Source organism: Delphinus delphis, chromosome 18, assembly GCF_949987515.2.
Source record: "Delphinus delphis chromosome 18, mDelDel1.2, whole genome shotgun sequence".
Lineage (NCBI taxonomy): Eukaryota > Metazoa > Chordata > Mammalia > Artiodactyla > Delphinidae > Delphinus > Delphinus delphis.
Window position 1 is genome coordinate 70,126,908 of NC_082700.1, and position 25,166 is coordinate 70,152,073.

The 25,166-nt window shown below is 42.5% G+C and overlaps 1 protein-coding gene across 1 annotated transcript in view; it reads left to right on the forward strand.

The window, feature by feature from the left end:
- Nucleotides 1-2,214: 2,214 nt before the first annotated feature.
- ERCC5 (ERCC excision repair 5, endonuclease) overlaps nucleotides 2,215-25,166 on the forward strand; it is a 29,803-nt gene continuing 6,851 nt past the window's right edge. The window contains exons 1-12 of the mRNA XM_059995790.1: nucleotides 2,215-2,732; nucleotides 9,619-9,794; nucleotides 11,112-11,227; nucleotides 11,647-11,733; nucleotides 12,790-12,850; nucleotides 15,180-15,323; nucleotides 17,280-17,487; nucleotides 17,825-18,940; nucleotides 20,737-20,984; nucleotides 21,341-21,460; nucleotides 21,635-21,848; nucleotides 23,792-23,936. Coding sequence (XP_059851773.1) covers nucleotides 2,645-2,732; nucleotides 9,619-9,794; nucleotides 11,112-11,227; nucleotides 11,647-11,733; nucleotides 12,790-12,850; nucleotides 15,180-15,323; nucleotides 17,280-17,487; nucleotides 17,825-18,940; nucleotides 20,737-20,984; nucleotides 21,341-21,460; nucleotides 21,635-21,848; nucleotides 23,792-23,936 — 2,723 coding nt within the window. The 5' untranslated portion in view covers nucleotides 2,215-2,644. The remainder of the gene's footprint in view (nucleotides 2,733-9,618; nucleotides 9,795-11,111; nucleotides 11,228-11,646; nucleotides 11,734-12,789; nucleotides 12,851-15,179; nucleotides 15,324-17,279; nucleotides 17,488-17,824; nucleotides 18,941-20,736; nucleotides 20,985-21,340; nucleotides 21,461-21,634; nucleotides 21,849-23,791; nucleotides 23,937-25,166) is intronic.

Consider the following 25,166-nt stretch of genomic DNA (forward strand, 5'->3'; position numbering starts at 1 on the left):
AAATAAGTTAATACATGTAAAGTGTTTAGAACAGTGCTTTGTAGATAAGAATTGCTCTTTAAGTGCTTGCTATTATTATTGGCCTAAACGATGTGTATTTTCCTGTCAGAATCTTGATGGAGAGCCCTTTAAACAGCATCTAAAGGAACCAATTTCTTACAAATCAAATGTACACTCCTTAGTTGCTGTTCCTTAAAAAAATATTTTGTATTCAAGAAATGTTGCTCTGGTTTTACAAGCACTTGTAGTACTGAAATGTTCACATTGGCTATTTGTTTTTACCCAGCTCTCAGGTAGTAAAAAATGATCAAATCCTGAAACTGTTACTTTTCCCGCTACTAAGCCCCATCATCAGGCCGAGCTGGTGCAGCAGCTGTAATACTTCCCAACTTGCCTTCTCCCAGACACTGGAGGGGCTCAGGCAAGGTGATCTACAATCCAGTCACACTCTGTATTTCAATTTTACCCACAGAGTTCTCCCCCTCATTCACTCAGCAAACTAATTTGAGCACCATTACCCACTAGGTGTTTCATGTAAAGTCACTGATCTCAGAGCAACCACAAAAGAAGTGGCATCTCCATTTTATTCAGATTCTCAATGGTGAAGAAACTTGCCTGGGATCCTAGGATGTCTCAGTTTGCTAGGGCTGCCATAACGAAATACCAGATTGGTGGTTTAAACAACACATTTATTTTCTCATAGCTCCAGAGGATAGAAGTCCAAGATCAAGGTGTTGACAGGTTTGGTTTCTCTTGAATTCTCCTTGGCTTGCAGCTGGCCCCCTTCTCCCTGTGTCCTCACATGGTTTTTCCTCTGTGCAATCATCCTTAGTGTCTGGGTGTCCAAATTCCCTCTTATAAGGACATCAGTCAGATTGATTAACTCACCCTAATGGCCTCCTTTTAACTTAACTTTGAAACGGCCCTATCTCCAAACAGTTACATTCTGAGGTATTGGGGATTAGGGCTTCAACATATGAATTTTGGAAGGGGACACAATTCAGCCCATAACTCAGGGTTATGACATGGCTCAGATGGGATCTGAACTAACATCTGCCTGGCTTGAGGAAGTTCTCTTTCAACAGGGTGCAAGATGCCCTGCAGAGATTTAGACCTGACGCTGGCAAAGTGGTCATTTAGGCAATATTTATAGGATTCCTGCTAAATATCAGGAATGGAGTATGTAAGTCAACAAAATAGTTCTTGATTTCAATAAGTTTACAGTCTACTGTAAACTACTGGAGGCGGGGAGACAAAAATTGAACAGGCGATTATATTAACTCCGGCAAAATACATTTTGGAACAACAGTTCTGGGGATTACTTTACACACTGAGGAAATGAAAATAAGTACTTTGTCAGGATTATCCCTGACAGAAAATTAGTTGTGACTAGGTCAAGTAAACTTGGCTACTGGGAACCCATCTGTTTGGGCAAGAATATAGCTTTGCTAAAAACTGATTTCTAATCAATCTTTTCACTGATTTTGAATCTAGTTTCAGTAGTCCAAATTTGAACCAATATGTACGATAAGGCTATCATTTATTAACTCCGAGTGGTAAGTACTTTGCAAACATTATCTCTGATCCTTGCTTAAAACCGTCTGCAAGATTGGCTTTATGCCCGTTCAGTTTACAGATGAAGAGACGAACCCTGAACAAATGCGACTTGAGCAACGATAAACATCATAACGTAGCTCGGTCGGGGTGTGAATCTCAGCCCGAGGGTCCGAGCCACCGTCTACCCAGGTGCTAATCTGGCAATTAGTTTCTTGTTATTTCTGACCTACATGCCGTGGATTCCCAAATTTTACAGGCCGGAGAAGACTATATTTCAAGGGTTAAGATTTTAAATCGTGTTACCACCTAGTTACCACAAGTTACCGGACAAATAAATACTAATCACAAACACCAACCAAAGGGTCCATCTTTCACATGTAAAACAATATTTAGTATTAAGAGTTTTTACAAGTGGCGGCTCAGTGGGAAGAAACTGATACCGGTAAAGCACCTAGAAAACCGCAACCTCTGAAGGCAGACGCTTTGCGGATGGGTTCAACATTTAACAGCAACAAGATGCCAGTGTGGAGGAAGCAGGGCGCCGACACAATACAAACACGAAGACCGAACCACCCCCTCACTTCCGGAGTGTAACGGCGCAGCGGATATACATCAGCGTGGGGAGGCAGGACTTCCGCCCTGCGCGACGCATTAAACGGAAGCCGGGCGGCTCTATTTCGTGTGAGTTTACGGCCCCCCTAGAGGAGACCGGGGTTGCCTGAGGGACGTCTCTTGGCTGTTTATCTCGCCTGAGCTGTCCTCTCACCCTGGTCATCTGTTAGGAGTGCAGAAGTTTGGGCCAAAGCGCTGGGCGATACGAGAACCTGCTCCTCTGTGCCTCCGACTTTCTCTGGGCCCGTCTTTCTAACGCGAGGCCGTGTCAGGTTCTGGGAAGTGCGGTTTTCGCCGGGGCCGGTTTTCCCTGGAAAGCTGTGCGCTCCTGGTTGTTTTCCGTCTTCTCCGGGTGGGAGCTTGGGGAGCTCTTCTCGGGGTCCGGGGCGTTGGTGCAGCCTCTTGTGGAAGACTTGGAGTGAAAGGTCTCCCGCGATCCCGCCCGTGAGACGCGCTCCGAGGGCACACCTCGTTCATGGGAGTCCAGGGGCTCTGGAAGCTGCTGGAGTGCTCCGGGCGGCAGGTCAACCCGGAGACGCTGGAGGGGAAGGTCCTTGCCGTGGGTATCCTTTTCCGGGTGTCGGTGCCAGGGATGCACGATGGGTGCCAGGATTTTGCTCTCAGGTTCTCCAGGGGGCTCAGAGGGGCGTTGTTAGGCTGAAGGTCTCACCCAGGTGGGTAGCTATAGGGTCTTCTTTGGGATGTTTCCTTTCTTTTCTTTTTAAAATTAATTTTTATTGGAGTAGAGTTGATTTACAATGTTGTGTTAGTTTCTGCTGTACAGTAAAGTGAATCACTTATATGTATACATATATCTACTCTGTTTTAGATTCTTTTCCCGTATAGGTCATTACAGTGTATTGAGTAGCGTTCCCTGTGCTCTACAGTAGGTCCTTAGTAGTTATATATTTTAAATGTAGTAGTGTGTATATGTCAATCCCAATCTCCCAGTTCTGGCTTTGCAAGTCACACAGCTTTGGATTGGAGTCTTGTTTTAATCACTTAGGGGCGCCTAAGTGTATGCGTCAGTTCTCTCATCCGGGAAGTGGAGGTGATAATAGTCTTTACACACAGGGTTGGTGTGAGGAATGAAGGGGTTATTTAAATGAAAGAAGCTTAGAATAGTGTCTGTCGCTGCTAGTATGGTAAATTGTAAATCTGTTATCCCGACAGGGAGGTCAGCATGGAGAAAACAAAGTGGACTTCCGACCAGTAGTTTTGCCTGCTGTCCTGAGTCTTGCTTTATTTATGTTTGTTAGAGGAAGAAAAGTGTGGGCAAGTGTTTGACCTTTTTTTTTTTTAAAAAAAGTAACTTTTATTATCTTTTGTTATGTGTTTTGGAATAGGAAATTCATATAGTACAACACTGAAAAGATTTCAAAAGGTCTACAGTGAATTATTTTCTTCCCAGCCTCTATGATGGACATTTTAAGGACTGTTGATTGTGTGCATGTTTGGCTGGTTTTGTTTGTGCCTTTGGAGTTTAATGTTTTTCTTCATTACCAAAACATGTGAAGGCTGTTTCTGACATTTTGATCCTTTTATTCATTAAGCAGTCTTCATTTTCTTTTTCTTTTCTTTCTTTTTCTGAGTGTCTGTTGTGTTCCAGAAGCTGGTGGTACCTTACACCAGTTCCCTAAGTGGGAACCTATGAGCCTAGGATCTCCACTCGGAGTGGAGAAGACAGTCATGTAATAATTGCTGTCCCGTGGTAAATGCACTGTCAGAGGATGTGGGGATTCAGTGAAAGGAGCTGTTGACTTTCGTATAGAGACAACTTATACATAATGGAGCATTGATAATTTTTTAAATAAAGTAACATGATGATGATGATTGTGTTTTTTGCAATGTGAGTCATCTTGAAATACATCCGTAATGAATTGTGGCTTAAAAGTTTTATGCCAGGTAGCTTGTGGGAAAGTTTTTTTAAAGCACACGTGCTATTGCTGCCCTCTAGTGGTTTCTCAAATTACTGCTTTCTGAAGATTTTCTTCATAGAACTATCAATATATATCGTACATGTGAATGAAAGCATTTTTCAGTGTCAGGAACCCTTAAGACTTCAGCAAAGATTTAGATCAGTTTACGTTGCAGCCCGTATGAAGAATTAATAATTTGTAAAACAATTGAGATGTGATGTGAAGTTCAGCATTCTGATTTTTTAGAAAGTTGTCCAAAATAAATGTAAAGAATTTAATTTAGATCATCTATTTTCAGATGACTCAGAAACTTTTTGGGACAGGAAGTCATATTCATGGGGTTATTAGGCTTTTCTGAAAGAATGAATTATTAAAAGAAGACTGTCAAAGGTACTGTAGTTATAATGGTAACTTCATATATATGTATATATATATGCATATATACGTATATGTAAAAGGAGACTAGCTGGTTGCTGTTCTCTAATTGATTTTGCTTTGTTTCATTTTCATGGGAATTCCAAGTCAAATATCTGAAATATATTCAGGTTTTTTGGTTTTATTTGTTAATAAAATTACTCATGACATACAAGTTTCATAATTTATTCTTGGATCCCTAAAATAATTTGGTCTTTTTACCATTTCTAGATGAGTGTCTTGTTTACTTATGCAATCTAAGTGTTTGTATCAAATAATAAAGAATTAATAATTAAACTTTTGTCTCTTATGGACCTCAACATTTGTAAAATACATTTAACTTTATTAACAAAATCCTACAGTCTCTTTAGGCTTTGCATACTAATAGGGGTTAATTAAATTTTACATTGCCTAACAATAGAACTAAAGTAATTTATTTTTTGTTTCAAAATGTTACTGGTCTTTTGAGTCTCATCTGTAAAATGGTTTTTGGCTTGGCTGCACATTTAACTTTTCCAGTCCTGGGATAAATTTAATGTTCCCTTTTATAAACTTATTGAAATTAGACAAATTAAATTATGGAAATATTTTCAGCTTGCCTAATTCTGCATATTTCTTTTTTAAGAATTTCAAGCTGCGGGAATTCCCTGGCGGACTAGTGGTTAGGACTCTGCGCTTTCACTGCAGAGGGCGAGGGTTCAATCCCTGGTCGGGGAACTAAGATCCCACACGCTGCACTGCACATCCAAAAATAAATAAAATTAAAAAAAATTTTTTTTAATAGTATATCTTTATTGGAGTATAATTGCTTTACATTGGTGTGTTAGTTTCTCTTGCACAACAAAGCAAATCAGCCATTTGCATACACATGTCCCGGTATCCCCTCCCTCTTGCGTCTCCCTCCCACCCTCCCTATCCCACCCCTCTAGGTCATCACAAAGCACAGAGCCGATCTCCCTGTGCTGTGCTGCTGCTTCCCACCAGCCAACTGTTTTGCATTTGGTAGTGTATATATGTCGATGCTATTCTCATTTTGCCCCAAATTCGCCCTCCCACCCCATGTCTTCAAGTCCATTTTTTATGTCTACCTCTTTATTCCTGCCCTGAAACTGGATTCATCAGTACCATTTTTTTTTTTTAAGATTCCATGTCAGCATACGGTATTTGTTTTTATCTTTCTGACTTACTTCACTCTGTATGACAGAGTCTGAGACCATCCACCTCACTACAAATAAGTCTGTTTCATTTCTTTTTATGGCTGAGTAATATTCCATTGTATATATGTGCCACATCTTTATCCATTCATCTGTCGATGGACACTTAGGTTGCTTCCATGTCCTGGCTATTGTAAATAGAGCAGCAATGAACATTATGGTACATGACTCTTCTTGAATTATGGTTTTCTCAGGGTATATGCCCAGTCGTGGGATTGCTGGGTCATACGGTAGTTCTGTTTTTAGTTTTTAGTTTTGTTTTTTTTTTTTTTGCTTTTTTGCCGTTTGTGGGCCTCTCACTGTTGTGGCCTCTCCCGTTGCAGAGCACAGGCTCCTGACACTCAGGCTCAGCAGCCATGGCTCACGGGCCCAGCCGCTCCGCGGCATGTGGGATCTTCCCGGACCGGGGCACGAACCCGTGTCCCCTGCACCGGCAGGCGGCCTCCCATCCACTGTGCCACCAGGGAAGCCCTATTTTTAGTTTTTGAAGGAACCTTCATACTGTTTTCCATAGTGGTTGTATCAATGTACATTTCCACCAACAGTGCAGGAGGGTTCCCTTTTCACCACACCCTCTCCAGCATTTATTGTTTGTAGATTTTTTGATAATGGCCATTCCGACCAGTGTGAGATGATACCTCATTGTAGTTTTGATTTTCATTTCTCTAATGATTAGTGTTGTTGAGCATCTTTTCATGTGCCTCCTGGCCATCTGTAGGTCTTCCTTGATGAAATGTCTATTTAGGTCTTCTGCCCATTTTTTAACTGGATTGTTTGTTTCTTTGATATTGAGCTCCATGAGCTGTTTGTATATTTTGGAGATTAATCCTTTGTCTGTTGTTCCATTTGCAAATATTTTCTCCTATTCTGAGGGTTTTCTTTTTGTCTTGTTTATGGTTTCCTTTGCTGTGCAAATCTTTTAAGTCCCATTTGTTTATATTTGTTTTTATTTCCATTACTCTAGGAGGTGGGTCAAAAAAAGATCTTGCTGTGGTTTATGTCAAAGAGTGTAAAAAAAAAAAAAAAGAATTTTAAGCTGGAACGCTCAACCTGGCTGAGAATTGGCACTACCTGTGATTAATTAAAAAAAAAAAAAGTCCGATCTCAATCTCTATGATTTAGAATTTTAGGTGTCCCTGTGTTTAGCAATCTGTGTTTCAAAAGCTTCATATCTGGTTCCAAAGGACAGCAGAGTTGAGAGCTACTGATCTGAAATTATATTTTTCTCATTGATTATAACATTTAAAGGAATGGGCTAAGTAGAAACTTATTCCATCTGATACAACGGTGTAGCAACCAGAAACAAGCCAATTAGAAATATTTACCCAATAACAACACCATTGACCCAATACAGAGCTAAGCCAATGCCAGATCCTACTTCCAGGATGGATCCTTTTCTGACCACTTCTCATCATCCTTGCCACTGCGTTCTGCTTTCCCTCGGGCTGTTGTAACTAGTTTAAAGCTGGCTTCCTTATAGTTTATTCCTCACGTGTTCACTGGGGTGATCCTTCAGTCACATTCTAGAAACCTTCCAGTGACTATATACACCCATCACTTCCTCTTACTGCTCCTCTGGCCGTGCACCTGCCATGTTGTCCTTAAACGGAAGCCTGCTTCTGTCCCAGGGCGTTTCCATTTGCTGTACCTCCTGCCCCACTGTTTTCTCCCTCGTTCCTCTTCGTTCGTTCAGGCCTCCGTTACTTCTTCCGATAGGACTTCCCTAACTAAAGAGCTATTGACCACCAATCACACTTTTGTCCTTTTACTCTGCTCTATTTCTTTCTTGGCACTTACCAGCAACCTGATGTATTAGACGTCTGTACTTGATTTTCATTGTCTTCCCCATTAGAATGCAAGTTTCTCAGGGGTAGGGGCCCTATCTGTTTTGTTCATAGCTGTATTGTTCACTGTTCTATCCCTAGGATCTTGGATATACCTGGCACCTAGTAGCCCTCAAATATCATAGGAATGAATCTAGTAATAGCTTGCTCTCCACTAGTTATTTTTTATGTAATGTTTATTAAGTTAATTGTTGATGGGCCTAATTTTTTATGGTAGTAAGTAGGTAATGTACATTCATTTAAATATTTAACCGTTCATCTCATTTGAAAGCAGGTCTTTGTTGCCTCCTATGTGCTCTGAGAGGGAGAGCAGTGCCCAGCAGTGTGGTTTACACATGTCATGGAGCTCACAGTCTGGATTCCCCCCGCACTGGTTGTAAACTCCATTAGGGCAAACGCTTTGTTTTGTCCAGTACTGTATCCCCAGTGCATAGAAACATTTCTGCCATGAAATAAGCAAGGTGTTTTTGAATAGGAGTGTGTAACTGGAGGTCTTAATCTCGGCTGAGGGCGTGACCGCTAGACTGAGACCTAAGGGTAGGGAATCTCTAGGCTCAGAGAGGGAGGGGCTCTTTCAGGCTGGGGAAGGAGCAAGGAGGGTCTCGACCCTGGAGGCAGGAAGGAGCTTAGTGACTTCCAGGGTTTGAGAGAAGCCCAGTGGCTCGACATGAGCCAGGAGAGGAGAACAGAGGACAGATCATTCAGGGTTCGTAGGCCGTGGGAAGGACTTTTGGATATTATTCTAAAGGCAGTGGGAGCTTTCCACTGTAGTTTTCACTACAGGTCTGTCAGTGAAATCTAACATAACAGTTTCAAGATAGATAAAAGGTAGAACTGATAGGACCTGGCAATGGCTGGGTGGAGGCGTACGTGGGATGGCGCTCAGGGTTCTGGCTTGGGTGGATGGGAGTGACATCCACTGAAATGGGGGCGTGAGTAGCCTGCTGAGAAGGCACGGAGTGCAGTTTTGATCGTGGTAAGTCTGAAGCGGCTGAGGCATCAGGTAGAGATGTCAACGAGGCCGTCCGACCTGGGGTTGGGAGAGCGCTCTGGGGCAGACGCGCATGTGTGGAGCTCGGTGCTCTATGGGCTGTGGTATGGGGGGCGGAGGTCACCTGGGTAGCCAGTGCAGACAGGAGGAAAGGGGAGGGCCTGCGGGCCACCACTGCCGAAGTCAGCACTTTAATGGTGGGTCGGAGGAGCGGGCAGAGGGCTGTGTCCCTCTCTTATGAACAAATAGAAAACAATCTGTTAAAAAGCATTCTTTAGTAAAGTTTAAAAATATAAGAAGACTCCAAGAAGGAAAAATTAGGTAATCACAGCAGAAGACAACTACTCTTAATATTTTGATGTCTGAACTTCGAGTCTTTTTTTTTAATATTTAGCATATTGCATATGTTACAAAATGGAATTATATTTTCCATACTTTTGTAACCGTTTTACTTCCTTTAATAATATTTTGTGACTCTCTGCCTCATGTGCTTCTGCGACTTCCATTTTTAAGAGACCCTTGGATTCCAGCAAATCACTATACCATAATCTAATTTAAAAAAAGACCTGTTGGAAAACTTTTATTCTTAGTATTTTCATTATTATAAACAAGCCGTCTTATAAGTAACTCTTATTGTAAGTCTATGATGATTTCTTGAGGATAAATGTCTGGAAGTGGAATTCTTACATAAAATAGAATGCAAGTTTTAAAGTTTTTTGCTATGAATTGCCAAATTGTTCTCCAAAAAAGTTGTGTTAATTTACTAAAATTCCATACAGATCATTAGTTTTTTTTTTTTAAAGAAGCACTTCTTTGCGATTAGACTTTTTAAAGGAGACATATGTCTATGTAAGATTTAAAAATTCAGAATGTGAATAGTGATAACAGGGCCCAAATACAGTTAACTGATTTTAGGTAGATTCCATCAGGGCTAACCATTTTTCAGTTTCAAGTAAGTTGTGATGGGTGCTCAGTTTTAATGTTTGGATTATATCAGACATTAGGAATTTGAAATTGTGAGGGTGAGGGAAGAAATTGCAAGTGTTTTCCATTAACAATCCTTCTAGATATTAGCATTTGGTTAAACCAAGCACTTAAAGGAGTTCGGGATCGCCATGGGAATTCAATAGAAAATGCTCATCTTCTTACTTTGTTCCATCGGCTCTGCAAACTCTTATTTTTTCGAATTCGTCCTATTTTTGTGTTTGATGGGGATGCTCCACTATTGAAGAAACAGACTCTGGTAAGAGTCATCTATTTTTTTCTTTATGCATTCTTAGAAGGAAGGAAAAGTTCACATAAAATTTAAATTTTCTCCTTAGAATTTTGGAAATCAAGACTTAACTTCGACATATATCTAGTTTAATTCAACTTTTAAAAATTTATCTTGAACAAACACTTTTTTTTTTTTTTAACATCTTTATTGGAGTATAATTGCTTTACAATGGTATGTTAGTTTCAGCTTCACAACAAAATGAATCAGTTATATATATACATATATTCCCATATCTCTTCCCGCTTGCGTCTCCCTCCCTCCCACCCTCCCTATCCCACCCCTCCAGGCGGTCACAAAGCACCGAGTTGAACAAACACTTTTTCTTTTTTTTTTTTTTGGCGGTATGCGGGCCTCTCACTGTTGTGGCCTCTCCCGTTGCGGAGCACAGGCTCCGGACGCGCAGGCTCAGCGGCCATGGCTCACGGGCCCAGCCGCTCCGCGGCATGTGGGATCTTCCCGGACCGGGGCACGAACCCGCGTCCCCGGCATCGGTAGGCGAACTCTCAACCACTGCGCCACCAGGGAAGCCCAACACTTTTTCTTTTAAAAGAGGTTTGTTTTTGAAAGTATATCACAGGTGCAATAATATTTAACTTTTAATAAAACTACTAAAGTTACAGTAGAGAGTTTTCCCCTTAGAGTGTCTTAGGTGTTCTGCAGTTAAACTTACACAACGTTATATGGCGGTTTATCTCAGTTAAAAAAGAGGAAATGAAAGAATGTTTTGATATTTCTGCCTTGTAGTAAACTGTAAGCACCGAGACTATTCCATTTTTCCCTGTTTCGGACATTTCTTACAAGATATTTCTATACATGTTAGGATTTCTTATGACATAATCTTGGATGTGGAAGGACAGTTACATACCAGTAATGTATTTTTATAAAAACTAATATCGGGAATTGGTTTTGGCTTAACAGTGGCATTTTAAAGAAGAAATTAATATAATAATCCCTTTAGGGAAGCATTTACTTACTTGTATATCAAGTTTTAGGCTACTTAAGGACATTAAAGGATGTTTAAAAGAAATTGAAAGTAAATTAATAGCTTCTCAAATATATTGTGTGATAGCCAGCGCATTAAGTACTCGTTAGTTGGAAACTCTGGGTGTCCTTTCCACAGCAAAAACCTGAAGGTATTCACTCATACGGTAATTAGAAGAAGATACCAAAACAACCATAGTCCGAAAACTCAGACAAACCAAATTCTCTAGGGAAAAAACCCACAGAAGTGTTTTTGATATACTAATACCTTGAAATAAAATCCTGTATCCTTTTTTTTCACAGGCTAAAAGAAGGCAGAGAAAGGACTTGGCAACCAATGACTCCAAAAAAACTACCGAGAAGCTTTTGAAAACATTTTTGAAAAGACAAGTTATCAAAACTGCCTTAAAAAGCAAAAGGCAAGAGGGGAATTACATTAATTTTAAAGATTAATTTAAAATTTTTGCATCAGATTCTTGTGGCTGCCTTTCCCTAATGAGAGGAATAAATGGGGTGTCCATTTGACCTAGTTGAAGTTGTGAAAACTCTCTGTTCTGTGAGAATCAGCTGTGATCACGAGAAAGGAAAGCTGCCACGTTGCTTTTGCACGTTTTACTCTCAGAACACTTTTCTTCACGCCGAGACCAGGTCCCCTCTTTCTGGGGGCTGCTCTCTTGTCCAGCAGCCCTGCAGCCAGGCCAGCAGGGGCCGAACCTATCGCCCCTGGGTTTCCCCTTTTCACCTCCTCGTCAGCATTTGTGTGATCACTGGGGAGTATTATTGACTCTCAGAATACTGTTTCCTGTGATCTCTGTTGAAGTTTCTGTGTACTTTTCAGGGAGGAAGCACTTCCCAGTCTTACTCAAGTTCAAAGAGAAGATGACATCTATGTTTTGCCACCTTTACAAGAGGCAGAGAAAGATAGGTAAATGTTTTAACTACTTAAAAATGTTATTGCTGTATTCAGACAGATTTAAACCTTTCTATTTTATCTACATAATAAGGCATGTGGGAATTAATGCATCTGAAGTACGCATTCTCGACACCTTTTAGAATATTTTTTAAGACCAAACTTTTTATTTACTATCTTTGTGTTTTGGTGGTTTGTGGCGGTTTTCTTTTTTCATTCTCTGGAGCCTGCGCTAGCACTGTTCATTTAGAATTTGTGGAGACGTGTATTCTGGTTTTTCTTACACTTCACTGACGCCAGCTGTCTCTACCTGCTTCTCAGCCCGGTGTTTTCTCTCTCACGCCATCACTAAAGTCCGCACACTACGTCCTCCCTGATAAATCCAGTGGCTGCTTTGCATTTCTCAGCCCGATGTCTGGGACCCTCTCTGGCCACTCTTCCTCGGGCACCCCTGTGCACTCTTCCCTCCGGCTGGATGTTAGTCCTCAGCGGCTTCTTTGGTTGACGTGCAGGTGGAGGGCCAGCTTGTCCTTCCCCCACTCCTTTCCCGGGGCTCCTGTGAGGCCACACAGCTTGTGAGTTACCGCTGCGGCCATCATCGTGTCTCGAGGTTACCGTCCTGGCTTCCACACTTCTGTCTGTGTCTCCATCTCTGATCGTACCCTTCTGAGGGAACCCCTCCCTGCCAAGCCCAGTGTCTGGCTGATAGTGTAGAACCTGCTAAACCCAAATCTGATGTTGTCATTTCCTCGCTTAAAGCACTTCCTAGATTCTTCCTTCTCTAGGATAAAACTTCAACCCCTTAATCAGGCAGTGTAACTGCAGGAGATTTCACAAAGCTCCTGGGGTGAAGTGACCCCTAATTGCAGCTTCGGCAACCTGCTCTGCCCTGGTGATGGGAGATATTAGGTCATGTTACGATCGCTCGCTTACAGGCGTCCCCATCACACTGTGAGACTGAGGCCGTCTTACTGTTGCAGCTCCCGTAACTAGCAGCACCTTGCACTCAAGAAATATTTTTGTAAGTAGTCATTAAATCATAGATATTATAAACGTGTGTTTGACTTTCAGTTCAGAAGAGGAGGATGAAAAAGCATGGCAAGAGAGAATGAATCAAAAACAAGCACTACAGGTATTTAAATAATTTTTGAATTCAGGATTTATTCTATTTGAAATGAATAACATGCAAATGAATAATTTTAATGAGGTAGTATGGATTTATGAATGTTCTTGGTAAAAAATACAGAAACCTTCTTTACTGTGTGTATATATGTGTGCATGTGAATGTACATACATATAAAATATACACAGACTCCTAAACATATGTATGGAATTATGCCTATCTAGATATCCACAATAAGCCATCTTTCTTTTACAACCAACCAATAAATAAATAGAAATAACAATAAATGCTTGTATAAAAATACGGGAAGCCTATCACCCATGAATAACTTCTAGTAACATTTTGCTGTATATTAGTACCCCTCCCGCCCCCGTGTAGTTGAATACCTGTGTGTGTGTGTGTGTGTGTGTGTGTGTGTGTGTATGTGTGTGTGTGTTTGGGTATGTGTATGTGTATCAAGGATATGTGTGTATGTATATATTTATGAAGATGTATGTTCATGCACAGGCTGTGGTTACCTATTGCTGCATAACTTAGTGCTGTGAAAACAGTCTTTTATCATCATCATCTTCTCTGTTCTGGGGCTTGATGAGCTCAGCGAGGCAGTTCCCTCTCAGCGTCTCCCGTGTAGGTGCAGTCAGACGGTAGCTGGGGCTGGAGCCCCTCAAAGACATCCTCCCCCGCGTGCCCGGCAACTGACGTTACCTGTCAGCCAGAACCCCCGCCTGTGGCCTCTCCGTGTGGCCTGAGCTCTGGCACAGCTTGCCGCTGTGTTCCGGGGCAGGAGCCCAAGAGGCAGTGCCAGCAGGGCCCGCGCTGCCCTTTCTGGCCAGCTGTGGGAGGTGCACAGCCTTCCTTCCATGGCGCTCTGTTCACTGGCAGCTGGTTAGGGCCAGCCCCCACTTAATGGGAGGGGAACTAGGCGAGAAGAGGGTCAGAGAACCGTGCACAGGTTGCAGAGCCACCACCACGCATATTTTAATGCACAACTTGCTTACAAGTTGAGGTTGTGCTGCATATACAAGTTTTTGAAATTTTTTCCACATTTCTCAGAAGAGCGGGTAACATTCTTTGATTCCCAAGCTCACCGTTTCTTGTATGTTCATGTTATTCTGGTATGTCTGGTAGAAGACTTTTGAGCTGAAACTGCAAGATTCTTTAGCTTATGAAGGTCCTGCATTATTAATGCAGCAAGTGAGCACAGTCTTGATGAAGACCATGGACCCTGTGGGCAGAAAGACTTGCAGTTAAGTCCAGACTCTACAGCTTACTAGCTGTGCGATCTTAGACAAATCAACTTCTCCAAGGCTTTATTTCCTTTTTTTTTTTTAAAACAATAATATTGATGCTTTCCTCGTAGGGACGATGGGAGCATTCCTGAGGGAAAACATGGGAAGCTCTGAGTGAAATGACTGGCCTGTCCTAAGTGCTTGCTGGTTTATACACACACAACATGCATACATACAAGAGAGCAAATTGTATTATTTTATCTTTACTAATGACTACGTTTTTTTTTTTTTTTTTTTGTGGTACGCGGGCCTCTCACTGTTGTGGCCTCTCCTGTTGCGGAGCACAGGCTCTGGACGCGCAGGCTCAGCGGCCATGGCTCACGGGCCCAGCCGCTCCGCGGCATGTGGGATACTCCCGAACTGGCGCACAAACCCGTGTCCCCTGCATCGGCAGGCGGACTCTTAACCACTGCGCCACCAGGGAAGCCCACTAATGACTACTTTTGATTTTAAGTTAAGAGCAAGACAGAACTTATCTAACTAAGGAGACTGTAAATATTGTTCAAATTCATAAGGCTTATCTCTGCCTCAGGGTCTTTGGACTTGCTGTTCCCTCAGCCTGAGATGCTCTGTCCCAGAGCAGGTTTTTGGGTGTCTTTTGTGTCCCTGCTTGCAGGTCATTATTTCTGGTGGGGTCCTCTCTATCAGATAATATTTTTTCTCTTTCTGTTCTTCTAATTAACTCTCCTATCAGATTAACCTGCATTGTTTTCTCATTGTTATCTTGTTCATTTATTTTTTCATCCTGTGTCTTCTGCTCCTAAGAGTAGGGACCTTACCTGGCATGATCTCTGTAGTTCCTTAGCACCTAGAACAGTGCCTGCCAAGTATTTTTTTTGTTTTGAATGAATGAATGAGTGAATGGATACATTCCCTAATCTGCCTATTCACTTTGATGCCTATTGCACATAATGTACAACTGTGTTTAGCCTATTGTAGAATATGCAGAACTCTGTTTATGATACAAGCACCGAAAAAAATCTGTCACGGTGAATAGAATTAAGTGTATAAAGTGTAAATTTCATGGTGTTACGTTTTACTCTTTACAGGAGGAGTTCTTTCAGAATCCTAATGCAGTAGATATTGAGTCTGAAGACTTTAGCAGCCTGCCCCCTGAAATAAAGCATGAAATCTTGACTGATATGAAAGAATTTACCAAGCGAAGAAGAACATTATTTGAAGCAATGCCAGAGGTAAACTATACAACAGCGCATTAATGCTTAGAATTAAGAATATCAGCAAAATTTTTCATTAGAAAAAGAAAATTGATAAGCATTACTTGCACAATATACGTTTACAGTAAATGGCATTTGTGTATCTCCGAGATACTATGAAACATGCATTTATAAGTTTGAACTTATAAATACTTACTCAGGGAAGCTTTTCTTGACTTTCCACCAAGACCAGGTCTTGTCTCCTGCTCTGTGTTCTCACAGCACCCTGTAGTGTCTCTTTAGATTTTTAGCACCCAAATGTGCCTACCTTGCTCACCTCTGTATTTTTAGCACTCAGCTCAGTATCTTTCACGTAGTAAGTGCCTAGTGTACGCTTAGTGGTTCAATTCTTAGGTTAGTTCATAAAAGTTATTTTAACCCATAATATACATTGTAGAATATTAACATATTTTGATACCAAAAATATGAAAAAGGCAGGAGCTGTTTCTTTTCCCATCACTCCTATCTGCTTTTCCACGAAGTACGTGAACATAGGAAAATGCTAAGATGTACAGAAATGATATTCAAAGGACAGAAGTAAATTTATTTTTGTTTCAGGGGAAACATCCAGGTTCAGTCTATCCATCCTGTATTTTGTTTCTTGAGTGTAAATGGATCTCTGGCTGGTCTTTGAGGAGATAGAATTTGGATTATGTAAACAACAGTGGGAAGGATGGGAGAAAGAGGCAGTCCTGATGGTTTGCTCCATTTTTTCTCTTTCTGCCACCACAGAGCCTCTGGGATGGGTAGGCCAGGGTAGGATGGTGCACAGCTCGTTGGATCCGTCCTTCTGGTAGCTAAGGGAAGTTCTAAGTCATACAGACTGGACCTTTGCATTGTCTGAACATTGGGCAAATGCAAAATTGATAATAGTAGTATTGGTAAGTAATAAGAGTAATAATCTTAATAGTAATAGGAGCAATTTAGTATAAGGCTTGGCAACCTGCTTTTTTGTTTTTTTTTAAATAAATTTATTATTTTATTTATTTGTTTTTGGCTGCGCTGGGTCTTCGTTGCTGCATGCGAGCTTTCTCTAGTTGCGGCGAGCAGGGGCTACTCTTCGTTGTGGTGCGCACGCTTCTCATTGCGGTGGCTTCTCTTGTTGTGGAACACGGGCTCTAGGCACGCGGGCTTCAGTAGTTGTGGCACGTGGGCTTAGTAGTTGTGGCTCACGGGCTCTAGAGCACAGGCTCAGTAGTTGTGGCGCACAGGCTTAGTTGCTCCGCGGCATGTGGGATCTTCCCAGACCAGGGCTCAAACCTGTGTCCCCTGAACTGGCAGGCGGATTCTTAACCACTGTGCCACCAGGGAAGCTCTGGTAGCTTGCTTTTGACCCCAGAGCTACCACTTACTAGCCATGCGGCTCTAGAGAGGTTACTCAAGCTGTTTAAGTCTCAGTTTCTTCATTTGTGGAATGGAGATAATGACGTCTGCCTCATCGGTGGTTGAGAATAAAATGGTATGATATATTTAAAAACACTTAGAAGAATGTCTTACTCAGGAAGTGCTTTATAAATGTTAAGTATTACTAATAACTGTGATTGCAATGATTTATTGTGTGTCTTTTATGGACCAGGAACTGTGCTGGGCACTTTACTTGCATTCTAAAAGATTGTCCATTAAGCCAGAATCAACATGTCACAGTGCCTGGCATGCATCACATGCTCAATAAATGTTTTTTGAGTAAATGATGGAATCATAAACAGTATGCATGATTTCCTTTCTTTTGCCCAGTTCTTTTTGTTTGAAAGATTATCCTTTAACAAAGCAATTATAGCATTTTCCTACTATTCAAATTTTACTTTTTTAGTATGAAAGTACCACCAATGGAAAAAATCACTTGTTCTTTATCCCCTTTGGGGGAAAAGGATGGAAATATGAGAATACTATCTGTATTTAATATAAGATAAATTTTGTTTATTTATTTTGCCTTAGGAGTCCAATGACTTTTCACAGTACCAGCTCAAAGGCTTGCTTAAAAAAAACTATCTAAACCAACACATAGAAAATGTCCAAAAGGAAATGAATCAACAACATTCAGGACAAATCCAAAGGCAATATGAAGATGAAGGAGGCTTTTTGAAGGAGGTAGAGTCAAGGAGGGTGGTCTCTGAAGATACTTCACATTACATCTTGATTAAAGGTACAGGTACCATCACTTATTTGACGGTTAAAAACCAAAAATGTGTCATGTCTCTGAATTCTATAAGCTACCACCCCCAGATAATGTGAATGAAGTCCTACTTAATTTATTGACTATAATTATTATTAATGCAATAATAAATGTATATAGATTTTAATGTATTAAGTAGTATCATACCAACCCACTTTAAAATTAACTAACAAATTAACTCTTAGTTGCTGATTAAATGAGAATTTATAAATTCATTTATGAGAACCGTTATGCTCTTATTCATCTAACTAGAAGCATGTTGTCACACTGTAAAGCTACATAGTGAGAATATTTAATTTTTCTCAAGGTATTCAAGCTAAGAAAGTTGCAGAAGTGGATTCAGAGTCTCTTCCTTCATGCAGTGAAATGCACAGCAGGTCTTCTGACATGAAGTCATCTCCGTGTGAAAAGCTGGAGCCAAAGGAAGAGCCTGACGCCTCCCCTCCTTCCCCGAGAACCTTACTGGCCCTGCAGGCGGCCCTGCTGGGCGGCAGCTCAGAAGATGAGCTGGAGAGTGAGACCCGCAGGCTGTGCCATGTGACGCACGCGCCCGCCACCGCACGTGCAGGTTCTGTGTCGCCGCTGACTCTCTTGGCCATGCAGAGAGGTCTCGATGACGATGATGAAGACGTGAAAGTGCGTGCCAGGAGCGACGTGCAGACAGGAGGGGCAGGCGCGAGAAAACCGAAACCGCTCCAGAGCAGTTCTGACGAGGAGACTGAGGAAGGACCTAAAATGAGAGATGGTGAAGGAGTGCCGTTGGCAGCAGCGTCTCACGCAGCCAGTAAGAACCTCGCAGAGGAGCCTGTAACCAGCGCGGATGCCGACGAAGAGCGGGCAGAATCGGCTCACCTACCGAGGACTGTCTTTTGTCAAGGCAGCGACTCTGGCGTTCCAAAAGAGCAGATGTCGTTTATTCCCCCGATGAAGGAAGCCTTTCAGACAAACGATGAGACTGCACTTAAGGATGGAAAAGATCCAGTTCCTTTGGAAAACATTGTGGTGCTACCCAGGGATGCACCTGGGCTCCAGAGAGGACCAGAGTGGACACCGACACCTCCGACAAGTCCGAGTTCCGTATCAAGGAGTGGAACCAAAGTGCTTGAGCTACAGCAAGGTCTTCTTCCACCAGAGAGTAAATATGACACCTCTGTCCTTTCAAGTCATGATGCAACAGAATCTGAAAAAAACCCTGCTCCTGAAGGCACCGTCAGTTTGCAAGAATCGAGTGATACGCTAAGTGTCCCTTTAGAGACAATAAGTGACTTAGGAAATGTGGCATCTGTTAATGCCAAAGAGCATGAGAATTTCTTGAAAACCATCCAAGAACATGAGACCATTGAATCTGCAGGCCAGGGTTTAATTTCAGTTCCAGCATCCATGGAACCAAAGGAAACAGGCTCTGAAGAAAGTGAATCTGATGGTAAGTGCTTGTGCTCATTTAGAGATAAAGAAAAGTAGGATCTCGCATCTGCAGGAACCGAGAGATGCTTTAGTGTAGTCCAGATCCACATTGTTCAGGTGGTGAACTAGAGGCCCAGAAAGGACAAGTGACTTTGCCAAGGACACACAGCTAGTAATGGAATCTTGACCTTTGCTGTTTGGCTGCTCTTTTCATTTTTGTTTTTAAAGAGAGGGAGTGCCCTAGTTGGAGAAGGTAAAGGTGAGTTTCCCTTTAATTTTTTAACTTTTTATTTTGAAATAATTACAAATTTTAAAAAGTTGAAAAAGTATCTTAAAGCATTCTATTTCCCTCACCTAGGACCTCAGTGGCTGGCATTTTACCGCATTGGCTTTATCATATCTCTCTCTGTCTCTCTCGCTCTGTATGTGTACACATATATATTATATGTCTATATCTGTGTACGCTTATGTACAGTCAATCCTCATTTTTCACAGATTTCAAATCTGTAAAATTGCCTACTCACTAAAATTTATATCTAACCCCAGAATCAGTCCTCACGGTAGTGTCTTTGTGGTCGTTTGTGGACATGTGTAGAACGGCCAGAAACTTGAGTTGCCACACCGTTCCCAGGTGAGGTTGAGCCAGGGGGACACTTGGCCTTCTTGGTTCAGCTCCCCTGCAGAGGTGACCAGAGGGTGGAGACGGGAGAGAGCAGTGCAGTGTAGACCAAGCAGCTCTGGCTCTGGGGCCATTGGATGGGGTTTGAATCCCAACCCTGCCTGGCACCTGTTCGTGGGGCTGTGTATACACCCATGAGCTCACGCTCGTATCTGCAGTTCTTCTCCAGCATCCCAGATCTCATTCTACACTCTGCCTTCTTTATAATTTCCCTGTCTAACAGTGAGGGACCTTCTGTTATCTTCAGTGTATTTGCTTACTTGCTCATTCTCTGTTTGTAACCAGCTCCCGATATCACTGGCCTCCTCCTTGGTCCTGGCTGTCCCCTTGGTCCCAGCCCCTCCGTCCTGAGTGTGTCCTCAGATCCAGACTCCTCCCCCTGAAGTGAAGGAAGGGAATCAATAAATGCTTTTCAAAGAGAAGAAAGGACATCAAGAGAGGAAGGAAGGAGGTGGGAGAGGAAGAGCTGTTTCTTCCGTGTCCTTATCCAGGGTTCTCTCTTCTGCGTCACAGTGTTATTCTTTGCTGTGTTCATAGTGAAATAGCATACAAACATTTTTTAAAAACTCCATGATTGTGTACATACCTTGGTAGTTCTTAGTTAACTTAGAGGACATTTTTTTTTTTTTTTTTGCTGTACGCGGGCCTCTCACTGCTGTGGCCTCTCCCGTTGCGGAGCACAGGCTCCGGATGCGCAGGCTCAGCGGCCATGGCTCACGGGCCCAGCCGCTCCGCAGCATGTGGGATCCTCCCAGACCAGGGCACGAACCCGTGGGACCAGGGACCAGGGACCAGGGGACCCTGCATCGGCAGGCGGACTTTCAACCACTGTACCACCAGGGAAGCCCTAGAGGACGTTTTTTTATAAGCAAATATGCAAATGTTTGAGAGCATGGTTCCTAATTTCAAAGATAGTGGCAGTGTATCTAATTGAAAAGGCTTATTTTGAAGTTACAGACACTTATTAATAAATTTATTTAATAACAATATACTACTATTACATGTTTTCTAAGACATTTAAATCTCTTCTTTTTAGGGTAAAACATTTTTCAGGATACGTTGGAAAGCTCTTGATGATTTCAGGGTAATTTAAATGTTTTAGTTATAGACACAACGATCTTATTATTTTGGTACAGGAAGTTTCATTGAAGTGCAGAGTATAAATAGCAGCGATGAACTTCAAGCTGAGTTATACGAAGCTTCCAGACCTCCCTCTGAACAAGGTGAAGAGGAACCAGTAGGAACTGAGACGCAAGAAGCCACAGGTGACCCCCAGGGCCTCCCGAGAGACAACTCTGAGAGGGAGGCCGTGGGCACTGAGCCACCTGAAGAAACTGAAAAAGATGCAGATGATTTGCTCAACGAATGGCAAGATGTTGACCTGGTAATAACGTGACATCATGTTTTTACTCATTGCTGAGGAAGCCAAGTTAAGTAGCTTCTGAGTTTTTAAGGAGCTGATGGAGGAAGACATAATAGCTCTTTGCACCCATTTTCTTACTCCTGCTGACATGGCTCCTTTCTTGTGGAGGTTCCTGGCCGGGATAGTGTCCACTTCCCGTGTGGGTTAGTGAGGGAACTCTAAAGCTATTACAAACTCGCTCAGAAATCCAAGTGGAAACCTGCATAAGGAGAAAAAGCTTATTGGTAACTTCAGTCAGACTAAGTACAAGCTTTTTATTACCAATGAACTTAATTGGGTTATTAATATAATTACCCACAGGCGAAATTATCTTATAGGAGGAGCTGGAGACGCTGGAGAGCAACCTTTTAACACAGCAGGAGTCACTGAAAGCTCAAAAACAGCAGCAAGAACGGGTCGCGGCTACTGTGACAGGACAGATGTTCCAGGAAAGCCAGGTAGGTGGACAGTTTGGGTGTCCTCGAACAATACCTACCTACTGATGTCTTTCCTTAATCAGACTCCCCGAGGGCACATGCATTAAGTTACCTGTTGAAGCACTGCTCCCACTTCCGGGTGGAGGCCAGGTCCTGCATTTCAGCAGGGGTCATCGTGTGTCTGTACCTCTTCAGGAACTTCTTCGCCTGTTCGGCATCCCCTACGTTGAGGCTCCCATGGAAGCAGAAGCTCAGTGCGCCATCCTGGATCTGACTGATCAAACTTCTGGAACGATCACTGATGACAGTGACATTTGGCTGTTCGGAGCACGGCACGTCTATAAAAACTTTTTTAATAAAAACAAGTTTGTAGAATATTACCAGTATGTGGACTTTCACAACCAATTAGGTAAGACTTCAGAGTACGATTGCTTTCTGAAATTTACCTTCAGAATTTTGTAGTATGAATTCTTTCTTTCCAAGGAGCTAATTTGGTGCATTAATGGAAATGGTAGATCTGTACAAGTTTTCATGTAAACGATCTTTTGTTTCTGTAGCAGAATACAATTTTTAATTTGGAACTAAGAAATTAAAACCCTAGTAATGTTCAGACATTTTCTGCAGTTTTAATCATCAGGCCTGGTTACGCTCTGACTGGTTACCTGAGGTCTCCAGAGTAAACCACAGGTGGTAGAGTGGGGAGACAGGTGGGGGTCACTCCTGCTGGAATCATGAGGCTCATGGTCCTTGTTGTTTCTGGCAGTGATCCTTCATCCTCCCGTTGATTCAGCAAATACACACTGAGCGATTCCTATATGCCAGTTGTTGTTCTTGGCAATGGGAAGTGGGGAAACAGCAGAGAATAAAACAGTCTAGCAGGAGAAACAGATGGTAAAAAAAATACATAAATCGTAATTTGACAGTGGTATGAGCCATATAGAAAAACAGAGCAGTAAAAGAGGCGAGAGTGACCTGCAGTCGCAAGAAGTGCATGTCCTTTGTGGTCAGAAAAGGCTTTACTAATAGGCACCTTTTGGGCTGGAGCCTAAAGTAGAGAGGAAGCTCGTGCTATGGATACCGTGGGGATGAGCATGTCAGACAAAGGGACTGGCATGTGCAAAGGCCCTGAGACAGAAGCCTGCTTGGTGTGTTCTAGGGAAGCATGGAGATAGTTACGGGCTGAATTGTATCTCCTGCAAATTCATGTATTGTAGTCCTAAACTCTGGTACCGCAGAGTATGACTGTGTTTGAAGATAGGTTCTTTAAAGAGGTGACTAAGGTCAAATGAGGTCATTAGGGTGGACCCTAATCCAGTCCGACTGGTGTCCTTGTAAGAAGGAGAGATTAGGACACAGAGGGAAGACCACGTGCAGACACGTGGAGAGCCGGCCATCTGCCAGCCAAGGAGAGAGGCTCAGAAGGGACCAACCGTGCCAACACCGTGAGGTCAGGCTTCTAGTCCCCAGAACTGTGAGGAAATGAATCCTTTGTGTAAGGCCCTCAGTCTGAGCACTTTGTTATGGCAGGCCCGGGAAACGACTTCAGGGACCAGTGTGAGAGAATGAGGAGAAGGATGGCAAGAGGTGAGGTCAGAGAGGAAGGAGGAGAGTCCAGAGTGTGGTGGAGAGGCTCTGCAGGTAGACTGGGCTGGGACGTGAGAGAAGGAGAAGTCAGGAATAACACCCCCCATCCCCCGCAGCAGCGCACGGAGTGGACTGGCCTTGGTGAGATGGCGGAACGGGGAAGGAGCAGGTGCGGGTGTTGCGGGGGTGAAGACCCAGGTCTGGATGTGTTGTCTCTGAGGTGCCGCTTAGACATCTCCACGGAGACGTTAAGGTGCCAGTTGAGTGTGCGTGACTGTCTTTCAGAGGAGAGGTCCCGGTGAGAGCGCCGAATTTGGGGGTCAGAGGTTATATGGCATTTAAAACTGCAAGGATGTGTGAAACTTGAAAAATCGAAGCACAATGCCATTTAAAAAAAGGAATCTAGGGCTTCCCTGGTGGCGCAGTGGTTGGGAGTCTGCCTGCCGATGCAGGGGGCACGGGTTCGTGCCCCAGTCCAGGAAGATCCCACATGCCGCGGAGCGGCTGGGCCCGTGAGCCATGGCCGCTGAGCCTGCACGTCCGGAGCCTGTACTCCACAACGGGAGAGGCCACAACACTGAGAGGCCCGTGTACCGCAAAAAAAAAAAAAGGAATCTATTTCAAATAGCAAAAGAGAGATACCTTTGGATATTGGATAAGGATATATACATGTATATTATCTATATAATGAAGTGTTTATAAATGTTATGTAATAAATGTTTATAAAATAAAAAGTGGAAAAGTATATAATAACTTTTACTCTTATAGGATTGGACCGGAACAAATTAATAAATTTGGCCTATTTGCTTGGAAGTGATTATACGGAAGGAATACCAACTGTAGGTTGTGTTACAGCCATGGAAATTCTCAATGAATTCCCTGGACATGGCCTGGAACCTCTCCTAAGATTCTCGTAAGTCCTTTCTTAATTTCTTTAATTCAAGTGTTTATATATAAATACCCAAATTAAACAGAACTATTCCTTACATCGTGAACTGTCACAAATCATTGTCCCCTGAGAAAACAGGAGGAGGTAATGGTTGGGGTTACTAAAGTTTGTTTTCCCTTTTCTAGAGTTTGATGAAATCATAGGCAATTATTTTTAGAGGCGCCACGCTTATCCGAGTTTGAGGATACATAGCCAGTCCAGTGGGAATTCCTGGGAGTGTAGAGGTTACCGTTTCATTCATTCAAATATTTCCTGAGCAGCTACTGTGTGCTAGACAGTGTGCTAGGCTGGAATAGGGGAGGTGACTGAGCCCCAGGCTGTGTCCTCAAGGAGCTGCCACACCCTGGGGGCGAGGGAGAAGCATCCACATGCTTGTACTTCTGTGTGCCAAGTGTTGTGAGGGAGGTCGGCCAGACAGGGGCATGGAGCTATATGCCAGGAACGTTTTCTCTCTGCGTGTAGACTGATGTATTCAGTGGTGGCGTCTCCTTCTGTCCGGAACCCAGAGTCGTGCTGTACTTGGGGTACACTCTTTGTTTTTGGAGATTCTGAGATGGCGCTAGTTACGAGGTTGTCTGTGAAAGTAGTTCTTTCTTAAGGTTGCTCCTTGGTGGCATTTTTCAAAAAAATATATATAATTCGCACAGCATAAATTTTACTCTTTTAAAGTACAATTCAGTGGCTTTTCGTCTAGTCACAGGTTGTGATGGCATCTTTTAAAATCATCAGTTTGACATGGGATACTATTTGGCAGTAGCTGATTTAATGATTCTTTAGTGTTCTCTCCAGTCGTAGCTCCTGGTTTGAAAAATTTCGGGATGTTCTTGTCTGAAGATTCGGTGATTAGAATTAAATACAAAGTTGTTTGAATGATTGCTGTCCTCCAGCCTTAGCACACATAGTGTTGTATTTTATTTTTTGTTTTCGTCATCTCTTCATAATTTTCTTATTGTTGAGGAAATGTATATACTGGAGGTACGTTGTTAGGTTGCTTGTAAGTCATGGTATGTAAATAAATTGCAAAAGTACAAGTAACTTTTATACAAATAACAAACACACATTAGAAAAATGACAAAATATGAATTATAAAGATTACAGATAACATTTTGGTTTATACAGTGTTAGTCTTTTCTATGCACAATATACACATGCATTTTATATATAATCACATACACGCACAAGTATACTCATATA